Source organism: Motacilla alba, chromosome 1A (assembly GCF_015832195.1).
Source record: "Motacilla alba alba isolate MOTALB_02 chromosome 1A, Motacilla_alba_V1.0_pri, whole genome shotgun sequence".
NCBI lineage: Eukaryota > Metazoa > Chordata > Aves > Passeriformes > Motacillidae > Motacilla > Motacilla alba.
The window spans coordinates 72191847-72217605 of record NC_052031.1 but is presented as its reverse complement, the minus strand read 5'-3'; the positions used below and the strand labels follow the sequence as shown (position 1 = coordinate 72217605).

At 42.0% G+C, this 25759-nt stretch overlaps 1 protein-coding gene across 1 annotated transcript in view; it reads right to left on the bottom strand.

Annotated features, from left to right (window-relative positions):
• The window catches only part of ST8SIA1 (ST8 alpha-N-acetyl-neuraminide alpha-2,8-sialyltransferase 1), a 115946-nt gene that overhangs the window by 37505 nt on the left and 52682 nt on the right, over window positions 1-25759 (bottom strand). Inside the window, exons 3-4 of the mRNA XM_038153476.1 lie at window positions 12056-12165; window positions 8066-8158 (exon numbers count right to left, since the gene is read on the bottom strand). Of these exons, the coding sequence (XP_038009404.1) occupies window positions 8066-8158; window positions 12056-12165 (203 nt within the window). The remainder of the gene's footprint in view (window positions 1-8065; window positions 8159-12055; window positions 12166-25759) is intronic.

The following is a 25759-nucleotide window of genomic DNA, read 5'->3' as shown; positions in this document are numbered from 1 at the left end:
ACACCAGAAAATCCCACCTGAGGCCCAGGGAAACCATTAGAGCAACACCCTGCAATCACAACTCACTTTCTTGGCTGCTCAGAGACCACCTTCAGAATTTCAACTAACTCGGAAGAGAAAAGCAAAGATTTTGGGTAAAAAGCCTCTAGAACGTGTCTTTTTCTCCCTGTTGTGCCATTTTGAAATATTGGCTCCCATAAATATTCTACCCATTTTGCATTTACACAGCCTGTAACTGTTCATTCTGACAGCCTGCATACAAGTGAAACAGACATCTAGACAATAAAATCAGAATGTTTCCTCCAGAGGCCTCTTAATGAGCAGTAACGAGCCTGTGGGTAGAGCTGCTCAACACTTTCTTCTCCCACTTGCCTGCCTCTATGTTAAAAAGCACATTCTAGAATGGTCAGAACAAAGCTGTTTACAAGGATTCTTCTGGAACATAAATCAACCAGGATCAGCAACTGACAACTTTCTGAGACAGACTTGGAAATTTGGCTTTCGTATCTTGCACACCTGGGCTTTGAAAACAGCTTTTAATCCCTGACAATACTTCTCCCTGAATGATGGTGCCATTTAACTTCTTTGTTACTTCCTAGGAAGGGCCTTCTGAGCATGGAGATACTTCTTCAATGTTTAATCCACTAAAAGAGAGTGGAAATGGTTAAACTAAGTCAGAATAACTGATTTCTTCAGCCCTTGATTTCCCCCACCCCATGCCCTGACAGAATCATAGACTCCTTAAGGTTTGAAAAGACCTCTCAGATAATCAAATCCAGCCACCAATCACCACCATTTTCACCATTAAACCATGTCCTCAAGTGCCATATACACACATTTTTTAACACTTTCAGGGATGGTGATGCCTCATGGCTATCTGTTCCAACGTTTCAAAACCCTTTCAGTGAAAAAAATGTTTCCTAGTATCTAATCTAAGCCTCTCCCAAGGCATTACTTTGGGGTTTTTTGCCATCTCCTAAGAACATGTGGGAAAAAAAGTCCCCTGAATTCTTTCTTAAGTGGGTCTGATATTGCTCTGGCTATTTATTCATAAACTCCTGAAAAAAACCATTTCTCAAGATCCATCTACCTTCTGGTTTACCTAAAAGTCCCTGAAGTTTGTGAAGCACTACAGTGATTACACTGCAGTCTATTCCCTAAAGGACTCCACATGAGCGTTTCTCTCTCCATCCATCCTTTCCTTCAGCATCTATTCCAAGCACTACTTAAAATTGATTCAGCCTTCTCAGGTGCTCATTCTCAGCCATCCCCAGCTGTTTAATGAGAAAACAGACCCGAATTAATCCCTCTGACTCTGACATCTATGCTTTAACCTAAAGCTTTTGGCCTGCTATCCATAAGGATAACTTCTACACTCCTGTGCCCATCTCCTGAATTTGCAAGTTTTCTTGGAAGTTTATGGGATCACATGGCTGCAGATGCTGCAAACTGTGGAAATTATTTAGAGACAGGAACAAAAGAAAAAGTGGGAATGTCATAACCTGGCAGATTACAGAGAAGTAGCCATTTTCTGTGTTCTCATTATCTGCAGTCATTCAGATTGCAGGATGCCATGTATCTTCATTTAAAAGAAAAAAAAAATACATATACATTTGCTTTCCAATCAGTACCTGAAAATATCTAGGAGATGCAATACTGCTAAAAAAATCTAGGGTAATATTAAAGACTGTAGAGAAAGACTGGTGACCTAACATGGATTAGGCACTTAATCTTTGGAGAAGTTACTCTGAAAAAACCTGGGTTGTCCATACAAGACACTAAAGTATTCCAATGACTTCGAAGATACTAGTCACATACTTAAATATAAGGCACTTGATTAACTATTCCACATATTGGTAGTAGGATTTAGAAGCTCTTATATCAAGTCCTACTGCAGGGATCTAAGGATGAAAAAACCTCACATTAATTAAAAGCATGATTTGCTCAGGGACATATATAGCGTTCCCATTTCACAGACCTAATAATGGAAAATCAGACAGCTGGCTGTCTCTCTGTTTGGTAGTGCTGGCAGACTCTTGGATACAGTGGTCTGAAGACACCAGGAGGTGGGAGAGGGGGGAGGAATGAAAAGGAACAGTCTTCCTGCCATAGCTCGCCAAGAAAACGAAAATGTGTGAGACAATGTGTTAATGAGTATCCCCACAGATAAGCAAGCACTGGTGATTTTGGTAAGGCAAAGATTTTGCAATTAAAATGTCATTCACAATGGAGATAATGATTATCATCAAAATCCCAGACAAGAAACTTACAAATGCATGTGTAAAGTAATGCATCCTATTCCTCTCCAATCCTACAAGAAATACACCGTAGAATTGAAATTTGAGGCTATTTCTATCACAAATCCAAATGGATTCTTTTAATCCTGGTATCTTCTATCTCTACTTTACAATAACTACTAATAAAAACATTTATTTTCAAGAAAAAGCATCAAACCATGATTTCATGGTATCCCATTTATAATTTCCCATTTCATCTCCACATCCATTTGCCCTTTAAATACTGTAAGATGGAGACATCTGTAGAATCTCTGGGAGGTTCTTCCTAACATCTAGCCCTTGCTTTTGCTGATGAGGTACCATCCCTAAGCATACCCTCAGAAAACTCTCCCTGTTCTCCGCAGTCTTTCCTTCTCCCAGATTAAATAACTTTCCCTCCAAGCTCCCATTTCCCTAACCCAAAATTTCACCCCATTGCAACAGCACCTGACCTTTCTCTTTGGAGCCAAAGGTGCATTTTGGGACACCTCTAAAGCCACCAGTCCTTTCCTTAGGGCAGAGGGTTCCTGGATCTCCTTCCTGCTCATTGCTGTACCTTGTGGTTAAGAGAGTAAAAGCCCCTGATTTAAATGGGGTCAAAGTATGGCTGTAATAGCAACAAACTGTTCCAATCACAGCAGGACTTTATTCCAACTCCAGGTGTTTCTGCTCATCAGATAAGAAAACACAAAAGCAAACCAGAAATTCTGGAATTATTCTTTCCTGGCTCTGCCTTTGGCCTCGTGGTAGCACTGGGCCAGTCCCCTCCACCCCCAGAGCTTTGCTTCCTTTTCTGTTCAAACAGGGACAAAAACAGATGTTCCACACAAAGAGAAAGTAAGGCAAAATTTATAAATGCAAAGGTTTTTAAAGAAACTTTGTATTAGAAGAGGCAAAAAAATTGATTACCAACAAATGGGGTTTCAAGCAACCTCCATGTACAGAAGAGTTTATCACAGTCTTGTCTCCTAAGAAGTACTTGCCAGAAATATTATCCCCTTGCTGTTGGCACAGATGCTCAGAGACTCTTGTAGAAGAACATAAAATGTGAATTAAAATAATTATTCTTATCACTTTGGACTTCTCATCAATGAAATAATCTGAGATATATTTAGATACCAGGAATGAAAAAAAACCCAAAAACCTCTATAGGAAGTGTTTAAAATCTGGTGACTAATTGACTTGACAGGGAAAGATCTTCCCATCACTTGACTTGTATAGAAAGGACAAGATAAGCACAAAGGGCTTTCCTTCAAGAACATATTTTATGGGTGGTTTCTACCTTTCTTTTTCTGATCTTTTGCAATTACCAAAAAATAATGTAACTACCTAGGAATAGCAAGTCATTTTTACGTGGAGACACACTGAAGAGGAATTCTCATGAAACATATTCATGAGTGTAAGTAAGAGGCATATTACTGTACATTTGTTTGATCAAAGATGAAGGAAGCTTTTATCAAATTAAATTATTGCTTCAATTCCAGCTTTTTATTCTTAATAGTCTAACTCAGTTGGATACAGAGATGTCTTCAGGACTGAATCCAGGAAAGATTATTAGCTGCCTCTAAAATGCAGGGGACACTGGAAAGCAAATTCAAGCCCACTCAAAATCCACGGGAACCTAATAAACAACAGTGATATTTAACTGGCATTTCCAAGCTGAGAGGCAGAATCATTGCATTTGTTAGTCTTTAGTCTCATTCCTTCATCACAGTTTAGTGCAAGACACTGGATGCAGCAAAAACTTGTCAAATATCACAGAAATCAAAAAGGTGAATTAATTTACTGAAATGAAAATGTTCCCATTCAGTGGTGGAAGTTCATACTTCCACACAGGCCATGGACACACAACTCATGGATAAAATACTCCCCAAAAATCATCAGCCGGTCTAAAACTCCCTGAATGCTGGGAAACATCTATTTGGAGTATTATATCCATATTATTGATGATATTTGATGATATAAGCATGCATAGGTTAGACAGATAAGCAGACATGGCACTAGAAAGGAACACTGCTGCAAACAGCATCTGATTGCAGATTTAATTAGGAGCTTAGACAAATTATTATTGTATGACATTTGCAAGAGTTGCTGAAGATAAGAAATTCACGAAATTGGCTTCTCCTAAACAGCCCAGATCCAGTGACTTCAGAAGCAGATAATAATCCACATCCACAAACTCTTTGTATTTCCTAGTTAGAATTCTTATGCCATTGATCAAAAATCAGCACTGCCTCTTAAGCATTTTATGTTCACTGACTCCCTCCTCTCCACAGCTGTAGACAAGGGTTCAGAATATGGAAAAACCTCTGTAAGTGACATAACCTTGCTGATTTTCCCCAGAGCTTTAAGAATGGCTGTAGCACATCACAGGTACTGCTAATGCACTGCCTCTTTCCTCGGAGGGACTTACTGCAGCTAGACTTGGAAAGAAAATAAAACCCAGGACAAAGACAAATCTTCTGCCCACAAAGCGGTTCCCTGCAGATGAAGCCCAGCTGAGTAGGACAGTAGGGGAACGAACTGGAAACAAAGATGTGGGATTGCAGTCCCACAACAATACTCAGGGCTAGAGGGTGGGAGAGGTCACCTTGGCCCCAGAAGCACCTTTATGCAACATTTCAATCCCAACTGCGACCTTAACACAGGCTTTGACAGAAAAGTTATGTTCTGAATGCAAAGTGGAAAAAGGAGTTTCACACAGGAGTGAAGGACTGTGAGTTCCAGTATTAACTGAAGAGAGACATCTGTGAAAAGTTTTAGACAAAAAAAGAAAACTGGGACAGTCAACACACATCCTCTTACACTGGAAAATTTCTACCACAGTACATCTGTTGTCAGTTCTCCTGTATTACACTAACTGAAGTTAGGTAGGACATTCCCAAAACCCGAATGAGGAGGACATTTAAAGGGTAAGACACTCAAACCCAAATGAGAAAAGAGCAAAATATTTCACAAGTGAAAGCTGTACTACCTATCAGAACGACAGCAGAAGCTGCAAGCAACTCCCAAGAAGGCTTCAGGCACCAGCTCTGTACTGTCCTGCAGCCCAGCCTTTTCTCCCTCCCCTGCTGTCAATGCCCTGCACCTGTGTGCCCTCTGCTCAGGGCCCTGGGCACTCCATGGCTCGTTCCCCTCAGTGCTGCTCACCTGTGCTGCCCAGCTGGAGCCCGTTAGGGATGAGCTGGGCACAGCCACCCCAATCTCCACACACTCTGGGCCTACACTACCTTCAGAGTATCATTTCCTGCTGAAAACAGAGAAGGAACTTGATCTCTAAGTTTTGCAAAAAGCAATGTTTAGAAGTTATTTTTAAAGTCAAGGTACACCTAGATTAAAATTGTGACTCTTCCATCCTAAGGTGCTAAATCGATAGGGAAATGGTGGTGTCTCTGCAGTAACTGCTGCCAACACTTTTATTTTTTAAATGCACTAATTCCGGTTTTAGAACCACACAGAAAATTGCTTTCACATCCCTGCTATGAAAACTTAACCCTACTCAACATGCATCACCATAAATTATCTGGTAAGGATAAATCTTTTAGAAACCATGAATGGTGTTGCAGGACCAATTCACTAAACCTGCCATGAGACACTTGAGAGATAATTGACATGTCAAGCCTCATCAACATCAACATACTTCAAGTAAGGACAAGAGGAGAGGGGAAGAATGGCAATGAATAATCCCATTGTGTGATGCTAGACAACTCACAGCTTAGAAACAGATACATCAGTCACAAATATGAATGTCTTTGAATTTCATCAAAAGTACAAGTAACCGTAATTCCTAAAAATGCATCTTTCCATAGGAGTGATGACAGAGTTGTAGTCTTTTTTTCTATTTTAACTTTCAAGATATAACCTTTATTTCCCCACTCTAACTTAACACACATGAGATAAAATAATTAATTTGGGCAGCACACAGGAAACATCAATTATTTTTAAAAAATTAAAGCTTTTTCCTGACCAGGCAGAGGAAGCAAAGCCTCAAAGGAGGCTTCTGCCAATTTTCAGTGCTATGAATTTGTTCCCTGTGTTATTCTCAGTTACTGGTTGTGTATCTCCCCCTAATCAATACACATGCACATACATTCCACAATACTCTCTCATCCAAGGTCTTGCATCACAGTAACCGTCCACTCACTTTGAAAACTGACATTAATGACAATCTTGTTTCCTTTCTCTCTTTTTTCCCATTTCCCACCCCCCTCCACTCCTCCTTGAGATATCCACCCCTCACAAAGTAGCACCTCGCTCTCTCCATCTGCTTCTTCAACCATCTCCTCATTCCATCCTTCCCTCTTGCTGGAACACTCCATGGTCTCTCCAGTGTGGCTCCACAGTCTCCTCCAAGCATCACTAAAACTCTTTCCCTTTTCTGTTCAAAAATAGTAACTACAGTCAGCTTTCTACTCCAGACCTTAATAGAGGGGAGGGTGCAAAGCAAACATGCCTGAATTAAATAATCCTCTGTCTTGCAAACTGTAAAACCCTCTGAAAGGTTGTATTTCCCACTGCTCCTCTTCATTTCATCCCAAATGCCATGGCCAAACTGATCTTTCCTTGATGGGATGTTCTGGCCATTTCATTCCACTTCTTAAATCAATTAGCCATCTACATACCACAGCATTTTCAGACTCCCTGTCTTCAGACCCACTGCCCTGGGTAACTCCCTGGTTTTGCCTGGCACCTGGGGCCAGGCCCTGCCAGTTCTGCTTGGTTTAGCTCTGATCTCATTCCACAAGCATTTCTGTGCCTTCCTCTACTCAAGCACACTCTGCCTGCAATCAGCTCTTGAAGCTCGTTATTATTACTATTACTCCACTTCCCTCTTGCTTGTCCTCTCTGTTCTACTCTGTCAAAGACTGTCATCTCTTCCACACACTAAACCACAGAACCCTTCAATGCCTGAAAGAGAGGAAAAATATTACATTTAAATACCATCAAACATCCATTTCCAAGCCAGTCCCCTTCTTTTTAAAACACCTGGCTTTCTACCATGCATTTAATTTCCCTGCTTTGCTTTCTTTCACAATCCTTCACCTGCCAGTACTCACATTATACATTTCTTTGTGCTTAATCATTTCCTGCTCATCCCCTTGGCTCATATTTTTTCGCTTGTGTTTTTCAGTGAACATGGCAGGTTACTACCAGATCTTGTTCTGCCTGAGAACAACCTACCTCATTCCAGAGGATAAACAAAGAACATGGCAATTAAAATTCAGGAAGACAAAAATCAGAGAGATAGCACTGACATTTTTTTCCCCACTCCCTCTTCCCCAGTCTCATCAGCAACTGACATTTGGAAAATTTCAACCAACTCTAATAAACAACACAAATTTGTCCCAGTTTCCTAAGAAAGCAAAGCTCGATCACACCCTGCCAAGCAGTTCCATCCTAACCCCTTTTATACTCTCTAAGTCAGTATCAAACAAATAATGCAAAGGCAGTGAGACTCAGAGGTTATCTGTGCTGAAACAAAGAGCAACCGTAATCAGCATCTCCATGAACCGTGGGATGCAGCAGCCAGCTGCCCTGACCAGCAGAGCAGTTTGGGGCACCCATCAACACACCCCTCCCTCAGCTCCCTGCTTACACTGAAAGCATCAGAGGTTTAGCCTTAATTATTTCACCTAACACCAAACCATTGCCTACTGCACCTTTTCCAGATGCCCTTCCAGGATCAGATTATTAGGAACACAACTCTTATGCACTGGTTTCCATAGCACTGGTGAAGCACTTTTCTTTTTGTCTACCCCCACGCAGAAAAGGAAAAATCTGCTCTCTACCTTTTTTGAATGATACTGGGGTTTGCAGTCACCAGTTGGGTTTTGGATCCAACGTCCTTGCTGTATTCACTGGACAGAGGAGGAAGGTTGCACCTGCACACAAAGACAGTCAAGGTTTTAGGTGACATTCAGGACTGACAGGCTTCAGAAAATGTAAAAACGATGTATTACTGGCCCAGGCTACAATTGCTCCCTACTGTACCACACCTATAAGCGTTTTTGTACCAGATTGTGGGGAAATAGAGAAATAAAACCTTTTGCAGAGATGAGATCCGTGTAGCTGCTAAGGAAAACCAAAGTCATGCACTTGACATTTCTGACAGGCTGAAAGGCTGTTACTACCTATAGAAGAACTTTTTTAAAAAATCCAAACTCTTTAAAAGTTCTGGTTTTCACTCTGTTTTGTCTTGTTTATCAGTATCAGGCTTCAGACTGATATTACCACTCTGTGGTATTACATGCATTATAGTTGGCATTTTTAATATTGCACTGTGGGGTACCATGGCCTTATAGAATTCACTGAGAAAACACAGAAGAAAAAAATCAGGGGGATTTTTAGACATGTGTGTCTCAGTTCTGCTCACAATCTTGTTCTGGTGGGCAGGGTGATGATGGAATAAAGCCAAAGCAATTGAGCAAATTTACTTTGGGAAGCAGAGAATCGAGACTCAATAAAGCAGAAGTCGAGGGAAACATCCACACAGTGAACAGTCCTAAAAGCTCCTTTGTAAAGACCTAGGAGAAGGAGGAAGGTGCAGGAGATAAAAATGAAGATACATTCCAATGGTATCCAAGCCTGTGCAGTGCCCCAGAAATTAGTCAGGAGAAATCTACTCAATACATAAAAATTGCCCTAAAAACTGGTTTGCAAACATTATTAATTTCAAATTTCTCCTTTAAAACAAAGACATGAAGAGTATTTGGAATGCTTAAAAGGCAAAAATGAAATCACAACTCTCAAAGACAGGCAGAATTTGGATTTTTTTTCAGAGAAAGGCTTTTTGGTGTTTATGTTGTTGGGGCTTTCTCTCTGCAGTTTTTGTTAAGTCGAAAAAAAACCAACCAACCAACCCAAAATCTGCCAACCAACAACAAGAACAATCAAACAACCCCAACCAAAACCACAGTGGTGCTATATCAGCCTCTATCTGCATATAAATACCAGCTCTCAAAACCTTAAATTCTCATCAAGAAATGCCAAGGAAAAGGACAGCAACATCCTAACTACATGAAACATAATGAATTAAATCACATTCACCAAGAAATACAGAATTTCCGGGAACATTTTCTCATTTTCATGACTGTATTTGTTAAGATGTGCACAATGCATTGAGATTTCAGTCATGAAACAGCTTCTAGTTCACTCTACCACAAATTAAGAGAAGCTAGAGAAATTCAAAAGAAGATAGAAAAAATAATCAAAATAAGAGGTTTCAGAAACTGCAATCATTGATGGGAAGGGGAATGGGAAAGGGAAAGGCCAGAAGCATAGGGAAATTTTAATTCTCAGTTGTAATTATAAAATCTTAACAAGAAAAAGTTCCTTAAAATAAAGTAAAAGAAAAGTCAAACAAATATTTGAAGGAAGATTTATAGCTGATTTGCCATAGGGTAGAGAGGTGGCATAGTATCTCTGGCAGATCACAATTTAATGCTCTCTGCTTTGAGTAAACACAAGCTCATTGGGCATGCTTTTAAAAAACCATTTTTGGATTAAGTTGATTTAAAAGCACTGTGAAGGACTAGGACCTCACCTTAGTTTTCATCATCTCAGCATCTAGATAATGACAATTCTTTCATAAGCCAGTCACAGATGCATTATTTCAACACATCATCAGTAAGTCTGCTTCCCACCTTACAGTGCAGGAAGCATTAAGCAATGGGCTGAGTATCCACAGGAAACTGCAGGAAATCTGTTACTTGACCTTCCCAATTATTTCCTTGGACTGGTCAGCCGAGTGCTGAGTGTTCCGCAGGTAAGGAACACACTGAAGCACAAAACTCATACTAAGAGACTTATATTTTTACTTCTCTTACTGTTATATCTGGTACTGAGAAGCAAGTACATGAAAAATAGAGTTAAAGATAAGGCTTAGGACTGCTACCCAACACTTCTCTCTTAAAATAAGCATTAGCAGGTAGGGAGTGGGGAAAAACTTTTTTTTTTTTCTTAGAAATAAGAATTAGAAACTTGAAAATCAGAAGAAGAGCCCATTACAACCACAATACCTAAACATGGAGACCATATGCATCTTTCTCATTGCATATGCAGCTTGCAATGCCTTAGGGGCTGAAAACTGCTGCTCTTTTCATCTCTGTGTTGGAACAACTGTGTTGGTAGAAGATGCTCAGCAACCAGATAGTTTAAAATCATTAAATAACATTAGCAATTACAACATATGACTGCAGCCATCTTCTCTCACATGATAAAGCTTATGGAAATATACAGAAGTGAAATAAAAACTCACGTGAATGGAATTAACAAACAAGGGCAAAACCTGGCAGGACATTGCACACTGCAGAAATACTTTGAATATATTACATAAATTTCTTTTAAAAAATGAGAAGTGTTATGGAAGTCACTATTGTGCTCTTTATCTCTCAGCTCTCAGATTAAAGAAATGAGATTTAGAAAAGATCAACTAAATTTTCCATAAAAATGACTTCATATCACTAATACAACAGAGCTTGCAGACAGTGAATGGGATTCTAGCAGTATTCTCCCTATCACTTATTTCTGAATCAAAACAAGCTTTGCACATATAATGCTTGCTTTACGCTCCCTACAGAGAAATAGAGTTTTATGGTCAAGCTAAAATAGCTGCTGTTTTGTTGGCTTTTTGTTTTTGGTTTTTTTTTAACTTCTGTTGTTTTTGTAACTGATTGCTCCTACAGCATTTTAATTCCTAGAAAATATAGAATACAAGAAACTGCATACACATTGCAGTTTCTGGTATTTAGTCTATGGAACACCTCAGGAGCTTTGCAGTAATGGCAATCAGAGTGCTGCTCTCTCCCTATGCTTTACCTCTTCTCTTCCCTAAGTGCTCCAAGTATATGTTTCCCTTTGCCTTTAATTTGTTCTGTTTCTTTGCATTACCAGGCATTTAATAATGAAGGCATTTTTGGTCTTTGCAAACCAGAAATTACAGGAATGGTTAGAGCAAATTTGTATAGTTTTATAATAAGCCATCAGGATCTAATAAGGAGACTTGTTATAGTGGGTGTTCATTATGCATCCATCAGAAACCCAAAGAAACTCCAGTTCTCATCTCTTTTGGAGCATTCCTTCAGTTTCTCCCCCACAACATTTCTCTTGTTCACGTTTATCAGGGAGGAACTAATTTCTGTCTTTCTTCCGTAAGGATCACAGACCTAGAAAGTGCCAAATTTAATTACAAAAGCAGTAGCTGCTTCAACATCCCTCCTGACAGGTTCTTGTAAATTGAGGAAGGCTGGAGGGAAAGGAAATGTGAAGAATCACAAAAACCTCAAGGGAAGAAGTTTGGCCTTTCCTCAGACAGCCACAGTTCAGTCTTGAGGGAAGAAAAACAAAGGAAGATTTTGGCTTGCAGCAACTCAAGCCTTGCCCCATAAATCAAGCCCTACTCTTTCTGAGGTCCGTGGGTTGCACAGATGGTATTTAGTTTCAGAGGACAGAGCACAGAGCAGGATGAAGTACCCTGGCTGCCACTGCATAAATGATGAGAAAAGCAGCTCCTCAGCACCTCCCTGAGACACTGCACAAGCCCTCACATCTTCAGTGACCAGCACACTGTCCCCTCACCCCATATCCCCTTGCAGAACCAAGCCCAAACTCCATTTTTGCCTCTCCTCACACTTTGACCCAAATTGCTTGTGTAAAGCATCCTGCAAAGGCAGGGCAACAAGGCAAATGATCATGGATTAATGCCAACTGAACAGCTTTGAAAAGACTGAGGCTGAGCAGGTGGAAGGGGGGATAATGTGTCATTAAGGTTTCTGTCTTACCGCATGACAAAATCTGCTTGATCTATTTGTTTGCCGCAGCCACTCTTTTTCAGGATCCCACCGTTTCCCACCACGGAACATTTCTTCAGTGGCAGCTGGAAGGGAGTAGCCTAGCAACACAAAACAAGTCCAGTTTTACAGAGGAGAACACAAACATCTTTGTAGCAGCCACTCCTGGAGAGCCCAGGGAGGTGTTAGGGCTCAAAGTGACACAAAATAAAAAGGAGAATTAGGAGTGAAGCTAAAAAACGTACAGAAATCAGCTGGGAAGTACTCGTAGAACCAGTCTGATCCCCACTCCCCAAAACCAGGATGCAACAAACGTGATACAGAAGATGATTTTCTGCAAAACCAAAACTGCCTGGTCCTGATGCAGAACTGGCCAAAGTCAGGCAGAGCTCACAAGCCTTCCAGGCAAGCTGCAAGGACACAGGGGAAACAAGACAACCAGGAAAACTTAATCCATGAGAGTGATCTTCCTGAGCTGAGATACAAAAGACACCTCTGAGGAAGAAAGGCAGGAAGGAACAGGGAATGCTGTGATGACAGAAGTGTACAGGGAATCTGGAGTCACCCTGACTCTCTCCATGGCTGTGTTGCTGGGACAGGTCAATCCAGAGCCTTAGGCAAAGATACTTGGAGCTTGACAGCAGCTCCTTAAACAGCCAGTTGCCCAGACACATTACAAATTAGCATAAATTAAAATTAGAATGGGACCATTTTAGCTGAGGAGCTCTTGTAGCTGCTCAACAGGGCATGAAAGTGTAAAGTCAAATGGTCACGGGATCCTGTGCACCAAACACAATAATATATTAGATCTGCATCGTCCTCATTGCAGAGGATCTCAAACTATGGATAGGGCATGTTTCTGTCAGCCACATAAGCAGCACACAGCACTTCAGAGCAGCCAAGCACATGAAAAAAAAGGTGGTGAAGAGACACATGAATTTAAAGCAGCGTGATTTAATTACAGAATGTGATTTGTATACAATACAAGAGTTAATATTCTCCTCAAGCAAAAAAAATTGTGCAGGGATTTTTATTTATCAAACCTGTCAAAGCCTGACTTTGCAGCAGAGACGAGAGTTACTGCACAGGCCTCAGAGAACACGGGTGCCAGGGAGAGAGGATGCCACAGGTGCCAGGGAGCAGCAGCACAGAACAGCTCTCTCTGGGTGGCCTCACTTGCATGTACAGAGCAACATCTGCCATTGCATCATATATTCACCAGGCACTGCCATACAGGACATGGTCCAGAAAGCAGAGCCAGGATTACAGCACAGACTCTGAATTTTTTAGAACTTATTCCTGCTGCCTTATTTCTCTTCTTCCTAGATTTACTTGCTTTGTCTACCTTTCTCCACAAACTAGACTCTGTTCAGCTTGCATAAAGTCACAACTTGTTTTTTAATGAAAAAACTAACTCTGGCTTAAGATATGCTTAAGCAGAAAAGTAAATTTTAGTGTCCTGAGAGCCAGCCATGCTAGCACATACTGCACATGCAGCTGCATTCTTGTCCTGCAGCTGCCTTCTCAAGAAGATTTTTAAACTTACAGTTACTGAACCAGGAGCATATCTTGAGACTCAAAGGACATGTCAATCTCCGAGATGACCCTGATCAGACGAGAACTCACATTCTCTGTAAAGGCATGGGGGTGGGAAGCAGAGGAAATGCAGAGTAGATGTGTTCTATAAATAACAGTACCTTTCCTAAAGATACATCAAAGCTCCCTTCAAGACAGCTGGTTATACTGTTTAGCTGTGCCAAACCACAAAGGCAGTAGAGGTTAACTCTTGCTTTTAAGGGTAGTGGGCACTGTCACATAAATTCTGTGCCTTTAGACCCCCCCCCCCCCAAACAGACATTCAGCAGTTGTTCAATGCTTTCAAATTATGCCCACAGCCTTTAATATTGCTTGAGATGACTTGCTGTCCTTCAAGGGAGGCTTCTTTCCTGTTCTGCTCAGAGATGACAATACCGGTTCTCGTTTGCATACACACTTTGGTTTCCAGAAGCTGAGGAAGTTTTGAAACTCTGGTCCTTCAGTTATCCTAAACACAGTCTTGCTACCCAGTGTGTATAGAAAATTCCCACACCAAGGTGAGGTAGCTCTATTTTTTATTTTACTTTGTGCAAAGTAGGGAGCATGACGGGAACCCACATTTTGTGTAAACAGGCACAATTTCTACATTTTAGCAAACAATGGCATCACACACATTGGTTCCAAATTACACTCATTTTTCATTAATCAAACCCTTATTTACTATCTATATATCTTGCTTCTCATTCTAATTCTTCTTCCTCTCATTTACTGCTTCGTGCAGTTAACTTCACTCCTAGTGGCTCTTGTCCAAACAGCCTATTCATTTCAGAACAGCATTCTCTCTCCCTTAAAACAAAGCATTAGCCAAGCCTATAAATTTCCACAAGTTTCACAATGCAACCACTTAATCATATCTGCCAAGGTATAGCTACTGATTAACAACAAAATAATTCCCAAGTTTGGATCACATCTTGGACTAGCTATCACTTCAGAGAGTCTAAGAAGGAAAAGAACAAGTTCAGGGCTGACAGGGTCTTGTAAGGAGCCAAAGAAAAGCAGAAGGGGCAGATTATATCATCATGGTGGTTGTCCCTCTGCCTAACCTGTGAAGATCCACTTGCTCTATGCACAGAGGAGGAAAACCAGGCTGGACACAGCTCTTGGTGGAAAGCCACCATGCCCAGAGACACTTCTGCCTCCCCCAGCAAAGTACTGAAGATTCAGGACACGGCAGAGACATCAGGGTCCCCACACCCGCACCCCACCCTCTAGCTTAAAATGATCAATGGCCTGTTTTCCACAAGACCACACTTTTAAACTTCCTACATTAAGCAAAAGGCATGGTTCCAGTGCCATTACCAGCGTGCAGGGGGCGCAAAGTCCAAAGGATCAACTGTTTCTGCTGCCTGGTGGCATTTCAGGTGCTCTGGGCTCAAAGAAGAGCAATTACTTAGGATGACCTGGGAGAACTCTGCATTTGTTATCTTGCACATGACTTTGTTTCAGACGTTCAGATCACAGATCTGTGTTATTGCTGAGACTGCAGGCACATTCCAGGAGCTCTGTGTCCAAACAAACACAAAACTGTCTGGTCACACAAAACTGATACAAGTCCTAGACTCAAGTGTTGCCCATAAGCAACTCTGAAATATGTGTCTTTTTTTCCTCTCTCCACAAAACCTTCTAATGCTTTCCTTCTTTACCTTCCACTTCACAACACTTTGCTAGGGAAATTATCAGCTCATAGTTGACAGTGTGTAAATTCTCACATTAAAGGGACCCAGCTGTCATTTATGCCAAATGGTCACAAAAAAAAAGCAAAAAAAAAAAAAAAGCTCAGCTGTTTTTCTCCTTAGAATTATAAGCTAGCCTAGCAAATGCTGGCTTTAGGCAGCAGAGTTGTAACAAAAGCATTTCCACTAATATTAGCTTCCTGAAACTCTGTTATTTTCATTGTCAACACATGTTATTTTCTTCATTCATAAAATTTTTATGAATGGCCACAATCTTGTGGGTGGACTGGAAAAAACCAGCGTCAGTTTATTTAGTATCATAGAGAAAATGTACCAGAAAACCACCAAGTTATTAAGCAATAATTACCACAGAATTTACAAATACTTTAAATGGTAACACCTTGCATATTGGAAATAAGCAGGATGAATTCCCTTGTAAATGCAAGTCAAATACTTTATTAAATGAATTGCATAAGGTGTTTTTTAAAAAGGTATCTCCCAACAAAACCAGACACAGGAAGGCCCCATTGTCTCATTTTCCCCTTTTTAAACAATGAAACTCTGCTGGCAATCAGTGAAGGCATTCTAGTTCATATTAATGTAAACAAAAGAAGAACCTGCACATCCCCCTGCAAATTCAATGACAAATCAGCACACAGAGCAATGGATTAAAGACTCCCAATTGAATATGGGACTAATTTAACAAAGCATCTCTCAAGCAAGGCACTGATTAGTTTCATCATTCATCTAAGTAGAAATAAATCACTGTCATCAGTTAAAAGAACATTACACATACTAACAAAAAATAATTTTAGATAATGCTACTCTAAATCACTTTGATTTCACCGTTAGGTTGTTAATGCACTAATTTTTTTGCCCACTCACTGCCAAAGACTTTAATCAGAAACCAGATTCTTGATTCTTACTGCAAAACCAGGAAACACTACAGTAATTCAGCCTCTGCTTTACTGCTGAAGATACAAAAATCATTGAAAACGTTGGGAACATAAATTAGAATAATTTATCTTTTAAATTAGCCTTTTGAATTGGAAAGAGATGCTGTGATTTTGCTGTCCCTTTTGAGCAGGCAGCATCCTGGTCAGGAGGGTGAGGTTGCAGTGAATTCCCTAAGGAGCCAGCTGAAGCCCAGAGTTCCCAGTGCCTTTTCAGCTGCCAGCTGCTGCAGGGTGGCAGCGGCTCCTCCTCCATTGTCCACAGGTCACACTTGGGCTGATGGCCCTTTGTGCCACCCACAGAGCTGCAAGACACGACAGCTCGACCACAAAACCCATCAGTGCCAGGGAAGGCGTGTCCCAGCAAGGAAATGGGGGGCTCTGGTTCTCCCATTTCCTTCTCTCCAGCCAGCTGCCAATTCCACCCTAGCCAGGTGCAGGAGCCCAGAGCCAGGGGTGACCCAGGGACAGCAAGGGAACAGGCACAGAATCAATCCCAGACTGGTTTGGCTTGGAGGGACCTTCGAGATCATCCTGTTGCAACACCTCTGGGCAGGGGCACCTTCCACTAGACCAGGCTGTTCAGAGCCCCATCCAAACCTCCCTGGCCTTGAACACTTCCAGGGGTGGGGCACCCACAATTTCTCTGAGCAGTCTGTTCCACTGCCTCACCACCGCCACAGAAATAAATCTCAAATTCCACATATCTAGTCTAAACCAACTCTCTCTCACTGGAACAGGTGGGACTCTGATTAAAATGTGGCTATTACAAGAAGAAATAGTGGCAGTGACCATGAAAGAAGATAAAGCAGGATCCCACACTGGACAGCTACCTTCTTCAGTTGACTTTGGCACTGCCAGCTGGTACATGGTGAGACCTGAAGCTCAGTGTTTGCGTCCAAGAGAAGTTGTCCAGGTGGGACAAGCCCCTCTGCAGGTGTCCCTGTCTCAGCCATGACAGCAGTGTCTTTATTCAGCCCTGATATGGAATTCACATTCAATCTTATGCAAACTTTGTGCTCCTCACAAATATGTGCGTTAGGCAGTATTGTTTCTCACGTTTCATTTGTTTTCAGATTAGAACCTCAGAACAATTTACATAGGGACATGGTGCTACAAAAGACCACTTGGAAGACTAAATGCATTGCTGTGCTGCTGCAGGAAAAGCTCTGCTACCCAAAAGGATCCATGAACTGAGAGCAGCCACACGCTAAAGAGAGAACACTTGGCAACATTATTCACATAAACCATGGAGCAGCAGTGACTAAGCTGGCAGTCACTTTTAGTTCCAGCTGCACTTTAAGTAGGAACTTCAAAATGGTGTGATCTTTAACAGCTTTCTACCCAGCATGATGTCACTGCAAGGGAGCACTTGCTTGGAATTAAAAGAACATTTCACATTGCTGATGTGACATTTAATTCAATAGAGTCAGCCTCCATGCAGCCAGGACAGCACAGTGTGGGGATTATGGAAAAAATAAACCAAAAAAAGCACGTCTGTAGATTGGAACAGACTACTGACTGTATATCATAGACAGCATTTTAAATAATGAATGCTCTGGCAATGCCAAGGGTATCCTCCCTGACAAGAAAAAAAGAATAAATAGGTGAGAAATTCCAAAGATCTGCAAGATTTCTGGATCCAAACTTTACAACCTGCAATGCATTAGGACCCCAAAATTTGATTAAAAATTATAAAAAGAAAATATCATTTGGTGATATTGTGGGGGTGACGAGGGTTTCTCTTTTTCCAGGAGATGTTACAGCTTCCAACATTTCCACAATTGGGAAGCCTCAAGAAGAACTTATGTTGCCTCCTAAATAGCTGCATTTAAATGTGGAGTCACCCAGTCCCATGTAATGGTAGAAAAAGGAAAATAGTGTACAAATTCCTTGAGGAACAGCATGACCAGAACCCATAAACAACTGCCTCTGTTGGCTTCCCTTACCCCCCCTTCTCGTACTCTTGGGTGCCTCCTTTGATTTCTTCTGTTTAAATCTGGGTGATAAGGCTAAACCTCGAGTCACAGGGCAAGGCACTGAACTCTTCCAACATCCACAGCAACACTCAGCAAATCCTTCCTTTCCCTGAGCTCCTGACAAGACCAGATGCCACGAGGAGGACAGCAGCATCCCCTGCGTGGGACTGCCAGCCCTGCCCTGCCCTGCCAGCACCTCTGAGGCAGGGCACAGGAGCCTCCCCCAGCCTGCAGCTGGCTCAGGTTAAGCGCAGGCACTGCCCAGGGTTTGCACCGCGTCCCAGACCACTGGCACCAGGTGGGGAACAGCAGGTGATCCAGCACGTACTGCCCTGTTTCTCCATCTGCTCCAAGTCTGAGCAGAAGAGAAAAAGCTGTGTGTCAACCTGTAAAACCAGGGTTGCATTCATGAAATGCTCTAAGCCTAAGCTAAAAAAAGTGCACCAAAATCTTTTCAAGCTGTGACTGCGTGCTGCATGGAAACAAGAACGAACACAAATCATCACTTCTGGGCAGAAAACTACTTTTTTAATGTCATGCCAATCTATTGAACAACACAAGTAGTTATCTTATGATAGTTTAATGAGTTTTCCTGCAGGTCTGGGAAAATGCAGTATAAACTTCAAGGCAGTTAATATCCTGCCTTGCAGCGCACAATATCCTGGCTGAGGAAGTTACTCTCTGCAGGCACACACAAACTCTCATGCACAAAAGCCTTTGTTAAAAGTAAATAACTGCTACATTCCAGGCAGAGAAACGAAGATAAAACCAAATAATACAACTGCCAAATGACAAAGTCCTCCAAGTCTTGCCTGTACATTCTCCCCCAGTGATTTCAAGATGCACAGTTCGAGTAGCAAGCAGAAACCAGAAGAGAACAGGGAAAATTGCAGGGTATCTGCTTATTTATATCTAGTGTAGGAATAAGTAAAGAACGCTGAACTGTTCTCTTGTGGCTGTGTGGGACAGCACATAGTCAGCAAGGAAGATATCTGCAGATTTTGCAAGACCAGCTATTGCTCAGGAAGGGGTACTGTTTACTTTTCCCAGTTTTACATAAGACTTATCAACAATTTCATGTTCCTCAAAATCTTATTAGCAAGACACAATATATGCAATAAATAAGGATAGTTTCAGCTCATAAAAAATATAAAGGGCTTCCAATCCTAATTACAAAAAGGACAATAACACTTATAGAAAGGAACAGATCTCTGAATTCCTGATCCCATTGATAGGAATAAGCAGATACAGAAAAAGGTAATTAATCAACTTATATAGGCATCAAAATGTGGATTTAGTTACCATGGGAGGTATCAAAGCAGCAACACACTTCCATTCTGACAGAAACTCAGACAATGAACCTCTACAAGGAAAAGATCCTCCCATCAACAAGTGCTCCTTGCCTTTCTGTTACCCCTGAATGGTTCAGATGAATCACTGACATCTTTTGAGATTCACTGGTTAAAAAGACAAGTAGCAAGGACTGAGCTGTCCAGGAAATTTGCAATTGGAGTTTGAGCAGAGTTTAAACACTGAGATGGGTTTCTCAGCAGCATGGAAAGACTGCTGATGTTAATACTTGCACACTTCCATTTTTTTCTCCTCTATTAATGAGAAAAATTAAGCCTCTCAAGAAAGTTTCACTTACCTTATTGATAAGGAGGCAAAACATAACTTTTAAGACAAATTTCAGACTTTGAAAACTCCAAATTTTACATCACATATGGAGGTAATTTAACAATGTATCAACCTGCATCTTACACCTTTATTCTATCCTTCAGGCAGAAAACCACATGGCACAAAATCTGGCTGATGTAACTAACAGGACATGAAAAGCTGACACAAAGGCTTCAAAAGCAAATAACAGCACACCAAGAAAACAACACAGAGACATTCAAGGACTGCACATCAGGCAGTGGTACAGGCCTGCATTTACAACACCACCTTCAGGGCAGTCTTTCTGCAGAGAAGTAGAGCCAAGGTTAAAAGCAATTGCTGGAAAGTCAGAAAGGAGGTCAGCAGCAGCAAAGGATTTACACGTAATGAGTGACTACCAACATCTTTAAAAAGCCATGTTTACCAAATAAGGAAGCAATTAGAGGGAAGTGCAGTGCCATGTAATGTCATGTCTAAAGGTTATGAAAACAGAAGTTTAGAAGGCCAAGGAGGTAAAGGGGAATAACTACTGCAATAACAGAACTAATGAAGTTTCCATTAGCTATTAATTTTTGTGGTAATGAAAACAGAACTCCTTAAAACATATTATCACATAGGGGCATGAGAATAATTAATGAATAACTTATCATGACTGATTTGAATGAACAGCAGTCACTTCTACATCAATAATAAAACACTTAGCAATATAAGATTAAATGGGGGAAAGTGCCATTTCATTATATAAGGATATAGCTTCCCTAAAAAGCAATCAGAAAATGCCAGTTTTTGCAAGCTTACACGAAGCCTTGTCCAGAGAAGAGCAACAGAGCTGGGGAAGGGTGTGGAGCACAAGTGCTGTGAGGAGCAACTGAGGGAGCGGGGGGTGTTTAGCCTGGGGAAAAGGAGGCTCAGAGGGATCTTCTCACTCTCCACAAGTGCCTGAAAGCAGGATGCAGCCAGGTGGGGCTCTGCTCCCAGGTAACAAGCTACAGCACAAGAGGAGGTGGCCTCAAGCTGTGCCAGGGAAGGTTCAGGTTGGACATCAGGAAGAATTTCTCCACTGAGGGGTTGGCCAGGCACTAGCCTGGGCTGCCCAGGCAGGTGAGGAATCACCATCCTTAGGAGTGCTCAAGAAACACCCAGATGTGCCACTCGGTGCTCCAGTCTAGTGGACAAGGTGAAAATAATTCAAAAATTGGAATCAGTGCTCCTGGAGGTCTTGTCCAACCTAAACGACCCTGTGATTCTGTGAAAGTACTTTTGGGGCTCACTCTCCTACTGAGAGTGCAGCCAGACAGGGAGGCCAGGCCTGAGGGACCCAACCCAAACCAAGATTGCACAATTACACATTAGGATCTGAAATCTGACCTCACGCAAAGGCCTTTCCTCTTGGACTCGGTGCTGCCCTTGCTTTAGGCACCAGGGAATTCCCGTAAGGCAGCGCACCTCCGGCTGCAGCCGGGTCTGTCCCTGCGGTTTGTGGGTGCAGGACCCTGGACAGCGCTGGGATCCTGCGGGCCCGGCCCGCCCTCAGCCAGGGCGACTGCGTCCCTCAGCAAAGAGCCTGAAACAAACCTGTGCCTCTGCACCCTGGAGAACACCACGGACAGCTTCAATCAACTGCAATCCCCTTCTGCCAGGGGTGACCGCATCCCCGAGCAGAGAGCCCTCAGCCAGGGTGACCGCGTCCCCGAGCAGAGAGCCCTCAGCCAGGGTGACCGCGTCCCCGAGCAGAGAGCCCTCAGCCAGGGTGACCGCGTCCCCGAGCAGAGAGCCCTCAGCCAGGGAGACTGCATCCCTCAGAAAATAGCCCTCAGCCAGGGTGACCGCGTCCCCGAGCAGAGAGCCCTCAGCCAGGGAGACTGCATCCCTCAGAAAAGGGCCTGAAACAAACGTGTGCCACCCGCTGCTCCAGGCTAACCTGGAGAACACCACGAACAGCTTCAATAAACTGCAACTCTCTTCTGCCAGCTGAACTAACAGCCATGGAAATGAAGTTCCACATTTAATTTCTCCACGGAAAGGTGGCTAAGCATTGGAATGCACTGCCCAGGGAGGTGGTGGAGTCACCATGCCTGGAGGTGTTCACGAAATGACTCAGTGCTATGCTTTAATTGACAAGATGGTGATCGGTCAAAGGTTGGACTTGATGACCTTGGAAGTCTTTTCCAACCTTAATGATTCTATGGTTCTGTGAAATCACAGTAGCTGCTAGGATGTCATAATATTTTGTTATTTTTAAGGTATTGTCAGACCCAGCAAGTAGGTTTTGAGCTTCCTATGAAGCTAAAACCAATTTTATTTTTCACTTAAAGCAATTCCCAAACCTACTGCAAATCCAGGGCAAATTAATGAACATGCAGAGCAGCAGGAAGCTGTTAACACCATGGGAATGGATTGAATACTCCCTGCATAAGGGAGTAATAAGCACCACACAACAGCAAGCTACTTAAGCCTAGAGCCTTTCCCTCCACTTTGTTTTTTGGGCCTACTTCAGCCCCAGTTTAATGGCCAGGCTGAGGAGGGACAGCTTCCCATCTGCAAATATTTGAGCCTTGTGACCTGGAAGAGGATGGGGTTAAAGAGCAAAACAGCCTGGAGTGTACCAGCAGGGGCTGTCTGAGTCCCAGCAGGGATGAGAGGCTGTTAATTAGGCTCATGCTGAACCCACTCTCAGTACTTGCTAACATATTTACAGTAACACTCAAACATGATGGCTGCAGTTTCCATGCAGCATTTCCGAAGGCATCCTTAGGCCAGACTTGTTTCTGTGGCTGAGAAAATTACTCCATTCTGCCTCTTATACTCACTCTGCTGCTTTACTTTTCATTCTTTTACCAAGATATGTCACACAAGAATTGTCATGATCTTTCACCTTTCAAAAACTGAGTTGTCTGATTTTGATGCTCCCCAAAATTAAGCTTCTAAATTTTCCTTCAGCTTTCTTTATTCACATGTTGGATCTCATTGAAGACAGCGCAGGTTGGTTGTTGGTTTTTGATAAGAGATATATAAAATCACAGAATGGCCTGGCCTGGAAGAGACCTTAAAGGGCATCTTGTTTCAACACCTTTCACTAGCCCAGGTTGCTCAGAGCCCCATCCAACCTGGCTTTGAACTCTTCCAGGGATGGGGCATCCACAGCTTCTCTGGGCACCCTGTGCCAGGGCCTCACCAGCCTTAGAGTAAAGACTTTCTTCTTAATATCCAATGTAAACCTACTCTCTGTTGGAAGCCATTCCCTCCTGGCCTGTCACTACATGTAACGGTGCCCTCTGGTTTAATCTTACCACAGGATCTCTAATTTTTTTTAGAACTCTCTAATTCAATTAAAGAGATATATTCAAGTGTTGTTGCTCTCCACACATGTCTAGGTAGCCTTTAAAGGGCAGGCAAAAATGACTAAATGACTGCAAAATGACTTTCTGAATGTTGTAGAATATATTCTTTCTCAATTATGTCCAGCCAAAAAAGTCACGCTTAGAGAAAATGTTTTTCCCCTAGGCATAGAATCTCTTATAACATGACCTGTAATTAGAAAGTCAGATTAGGTTATTTTCTTTTTTGTATCGCTAATAAATATTCTACTCAAGTGGACCACCTAGGCCTTCCATTCCTGTCTTGGTCCTCTGACAATGCCATTCATGACAGCTGGAAACAGCAGGTATTAGACCATCCCCCTGCTACCAACGAAGTTAGCAACAATATCGTGCCCTTTTTTTCCCACTAAACAAGATTTTAGTGACTCTAGAATATGCAGAATAAACAGATTGCTTTTTACAGCATCCCCCTTGTAGTGTTACTTGCATTTTCCTACCTTTCAACATAGATCTGTACTCTTTTCACCACAAACAAATGTGACTCTTGGACTGCCAGAGCCTACATATCCTCTTCTTTTTCATTCAGCTTCTCCTTTTTCAGCAAAGCAATGGCACGTTTGGGTGTTTCATGCCACAGTTAAACCCCAAAGAGAAACCTTGCCAGAACTACTGAGTTTCATTGAGCTTTGGTATGAAAATCTTGGAGGCCTGTGAAGTTTGTAATCTATCAAAAGTCCAATCAAGATTCAACTGAGAAGTTTATGTATTTTACTAAATTAATGGCCTTCATTTTTCATTCATGACATCATTTAGAGGCAAAGCTCCCTCTTAAGCAGTGAGAATTTTCAAGGTTTCATGAAGCCTGAAGAGGACACTTGTAGATACAACTGACTGGCAGACTCTGCACTCCAAATATTCCAGTGAAGAGGAGGTTGTTTTACAGCACTTTGCTAAAGATAAATTAGCAATGATTCTACATCAGAATTCAAAATCGGTAAGTCTTTCACAGTGAGTTTGGCAAAGTGGTGGGTCACAGGCTACACTGTTTTGTTTAAATCACTTCTCCCACTCCTACTTAAAATTCAAACATCCAAACTCAATACAGCAAAGAAATGCAAGAGCTCCACTGAACTTGCAGTAGTTCATGTGTACCAGGACTCCACACAGAACAAGCACAAACCCCACGTGTTTCAGAGCAGGAGCCCTACTCTGTCAGTCAGCCAGGGGTGGAAATTAAACATTCCCTCAGGAATTTCCCTCTCCAGCCTCAGACACTGAATGCCACTCATCACAGGGCATGGTCCAGGGAACAGCTCCTCACAGTTTGGTATATTTGGTGAGTCAAAGGTGAAAAAATCCCCTTTCCAAGAGCATTGCATAGGAGGATGCCAGGTTTCAGGCAGCCAGCACTCAGCACTTCTCCCTTTCTCCCAGCTGCTGCACACAACAACCTATTCCAAAGATGAAGGCACACAGGCAGATAGACAAAAGAAAGGGTTTTTTTTGTCTGGCTGCCTGTGGCAGAACAGGTTGCTCTGAAGGACAGACCTATAAAGCAGAAGCTCACTTCGTAATCAGATAAAACCCCCTGTAGTTCCTAACATAAAGCATGTGTTCATATGAAGAAATATCAAGCCCTAACATGGAGAGTTTTCAACAGAGATTTCCTTGGTAGATAGAATATTTTCAGTTACTTCCAAAGTGCTGAACAATGTAATTGTATATTCCCATGAATCACACACATAGATCCACAAAGAGAGGCTACAGCAACAAAAATGCAATTAAAGCCCATAACATTTGGGAATAAGCAATAAACAGAGAAAACATCAAACTCCAAACATGAATGAAAAAAATACTGCCATGATTTTGTAATAAATATATGAGAAGAGCAAGTGCTCAGCGCTGACCCAGCAGATGAGGTAATAGCCTACACAGCTGATTGGACAACCCTGAATTCATTGTCTCTAAACACTGTTGTAATTTATATCCATTTTCACAGCCACAGCAGTGCCTTAAAGAACCTAAAGCACAAGGGTAAAGCTCAGTCATTCAATTAACAGCCCAAGCAGCTGTGAGGATAGAAATGAAAATTATTTTCTCCATAAAAATCTGTAATTTCTACAGTGAATTTTAAATTTCAGATATTCTATGTATGAATTTCAAATAGAGGATAACTTAGGCTAGCATTTCTCAGCATTCTGATTGCAATCCAGATGTGTGGTATGCGTGATTTCTGTTTTGACTGTTCACAGCTTTCCAGGATTTGGCCTGGGATCTGATCTCCCAGCAGCCTTTCCATGGCACTCTAAGCACAGAATTCCAAACCCCAGAGAACCTACAGGCTGCAACACAGCCTTGACTGCATCTGCTTTATTTTCTGTTCCTTCCCTCAAATCAAAGTTTGCCTCCTCTATCCAAATGAAACTACTGCAAGTCCCAAAAGAGTGGGAAGAATATCAAAGTACAGCGTAAATTGCTCTTAACATACCAGCAAAGACAAAAATAATTTTCACTCAGC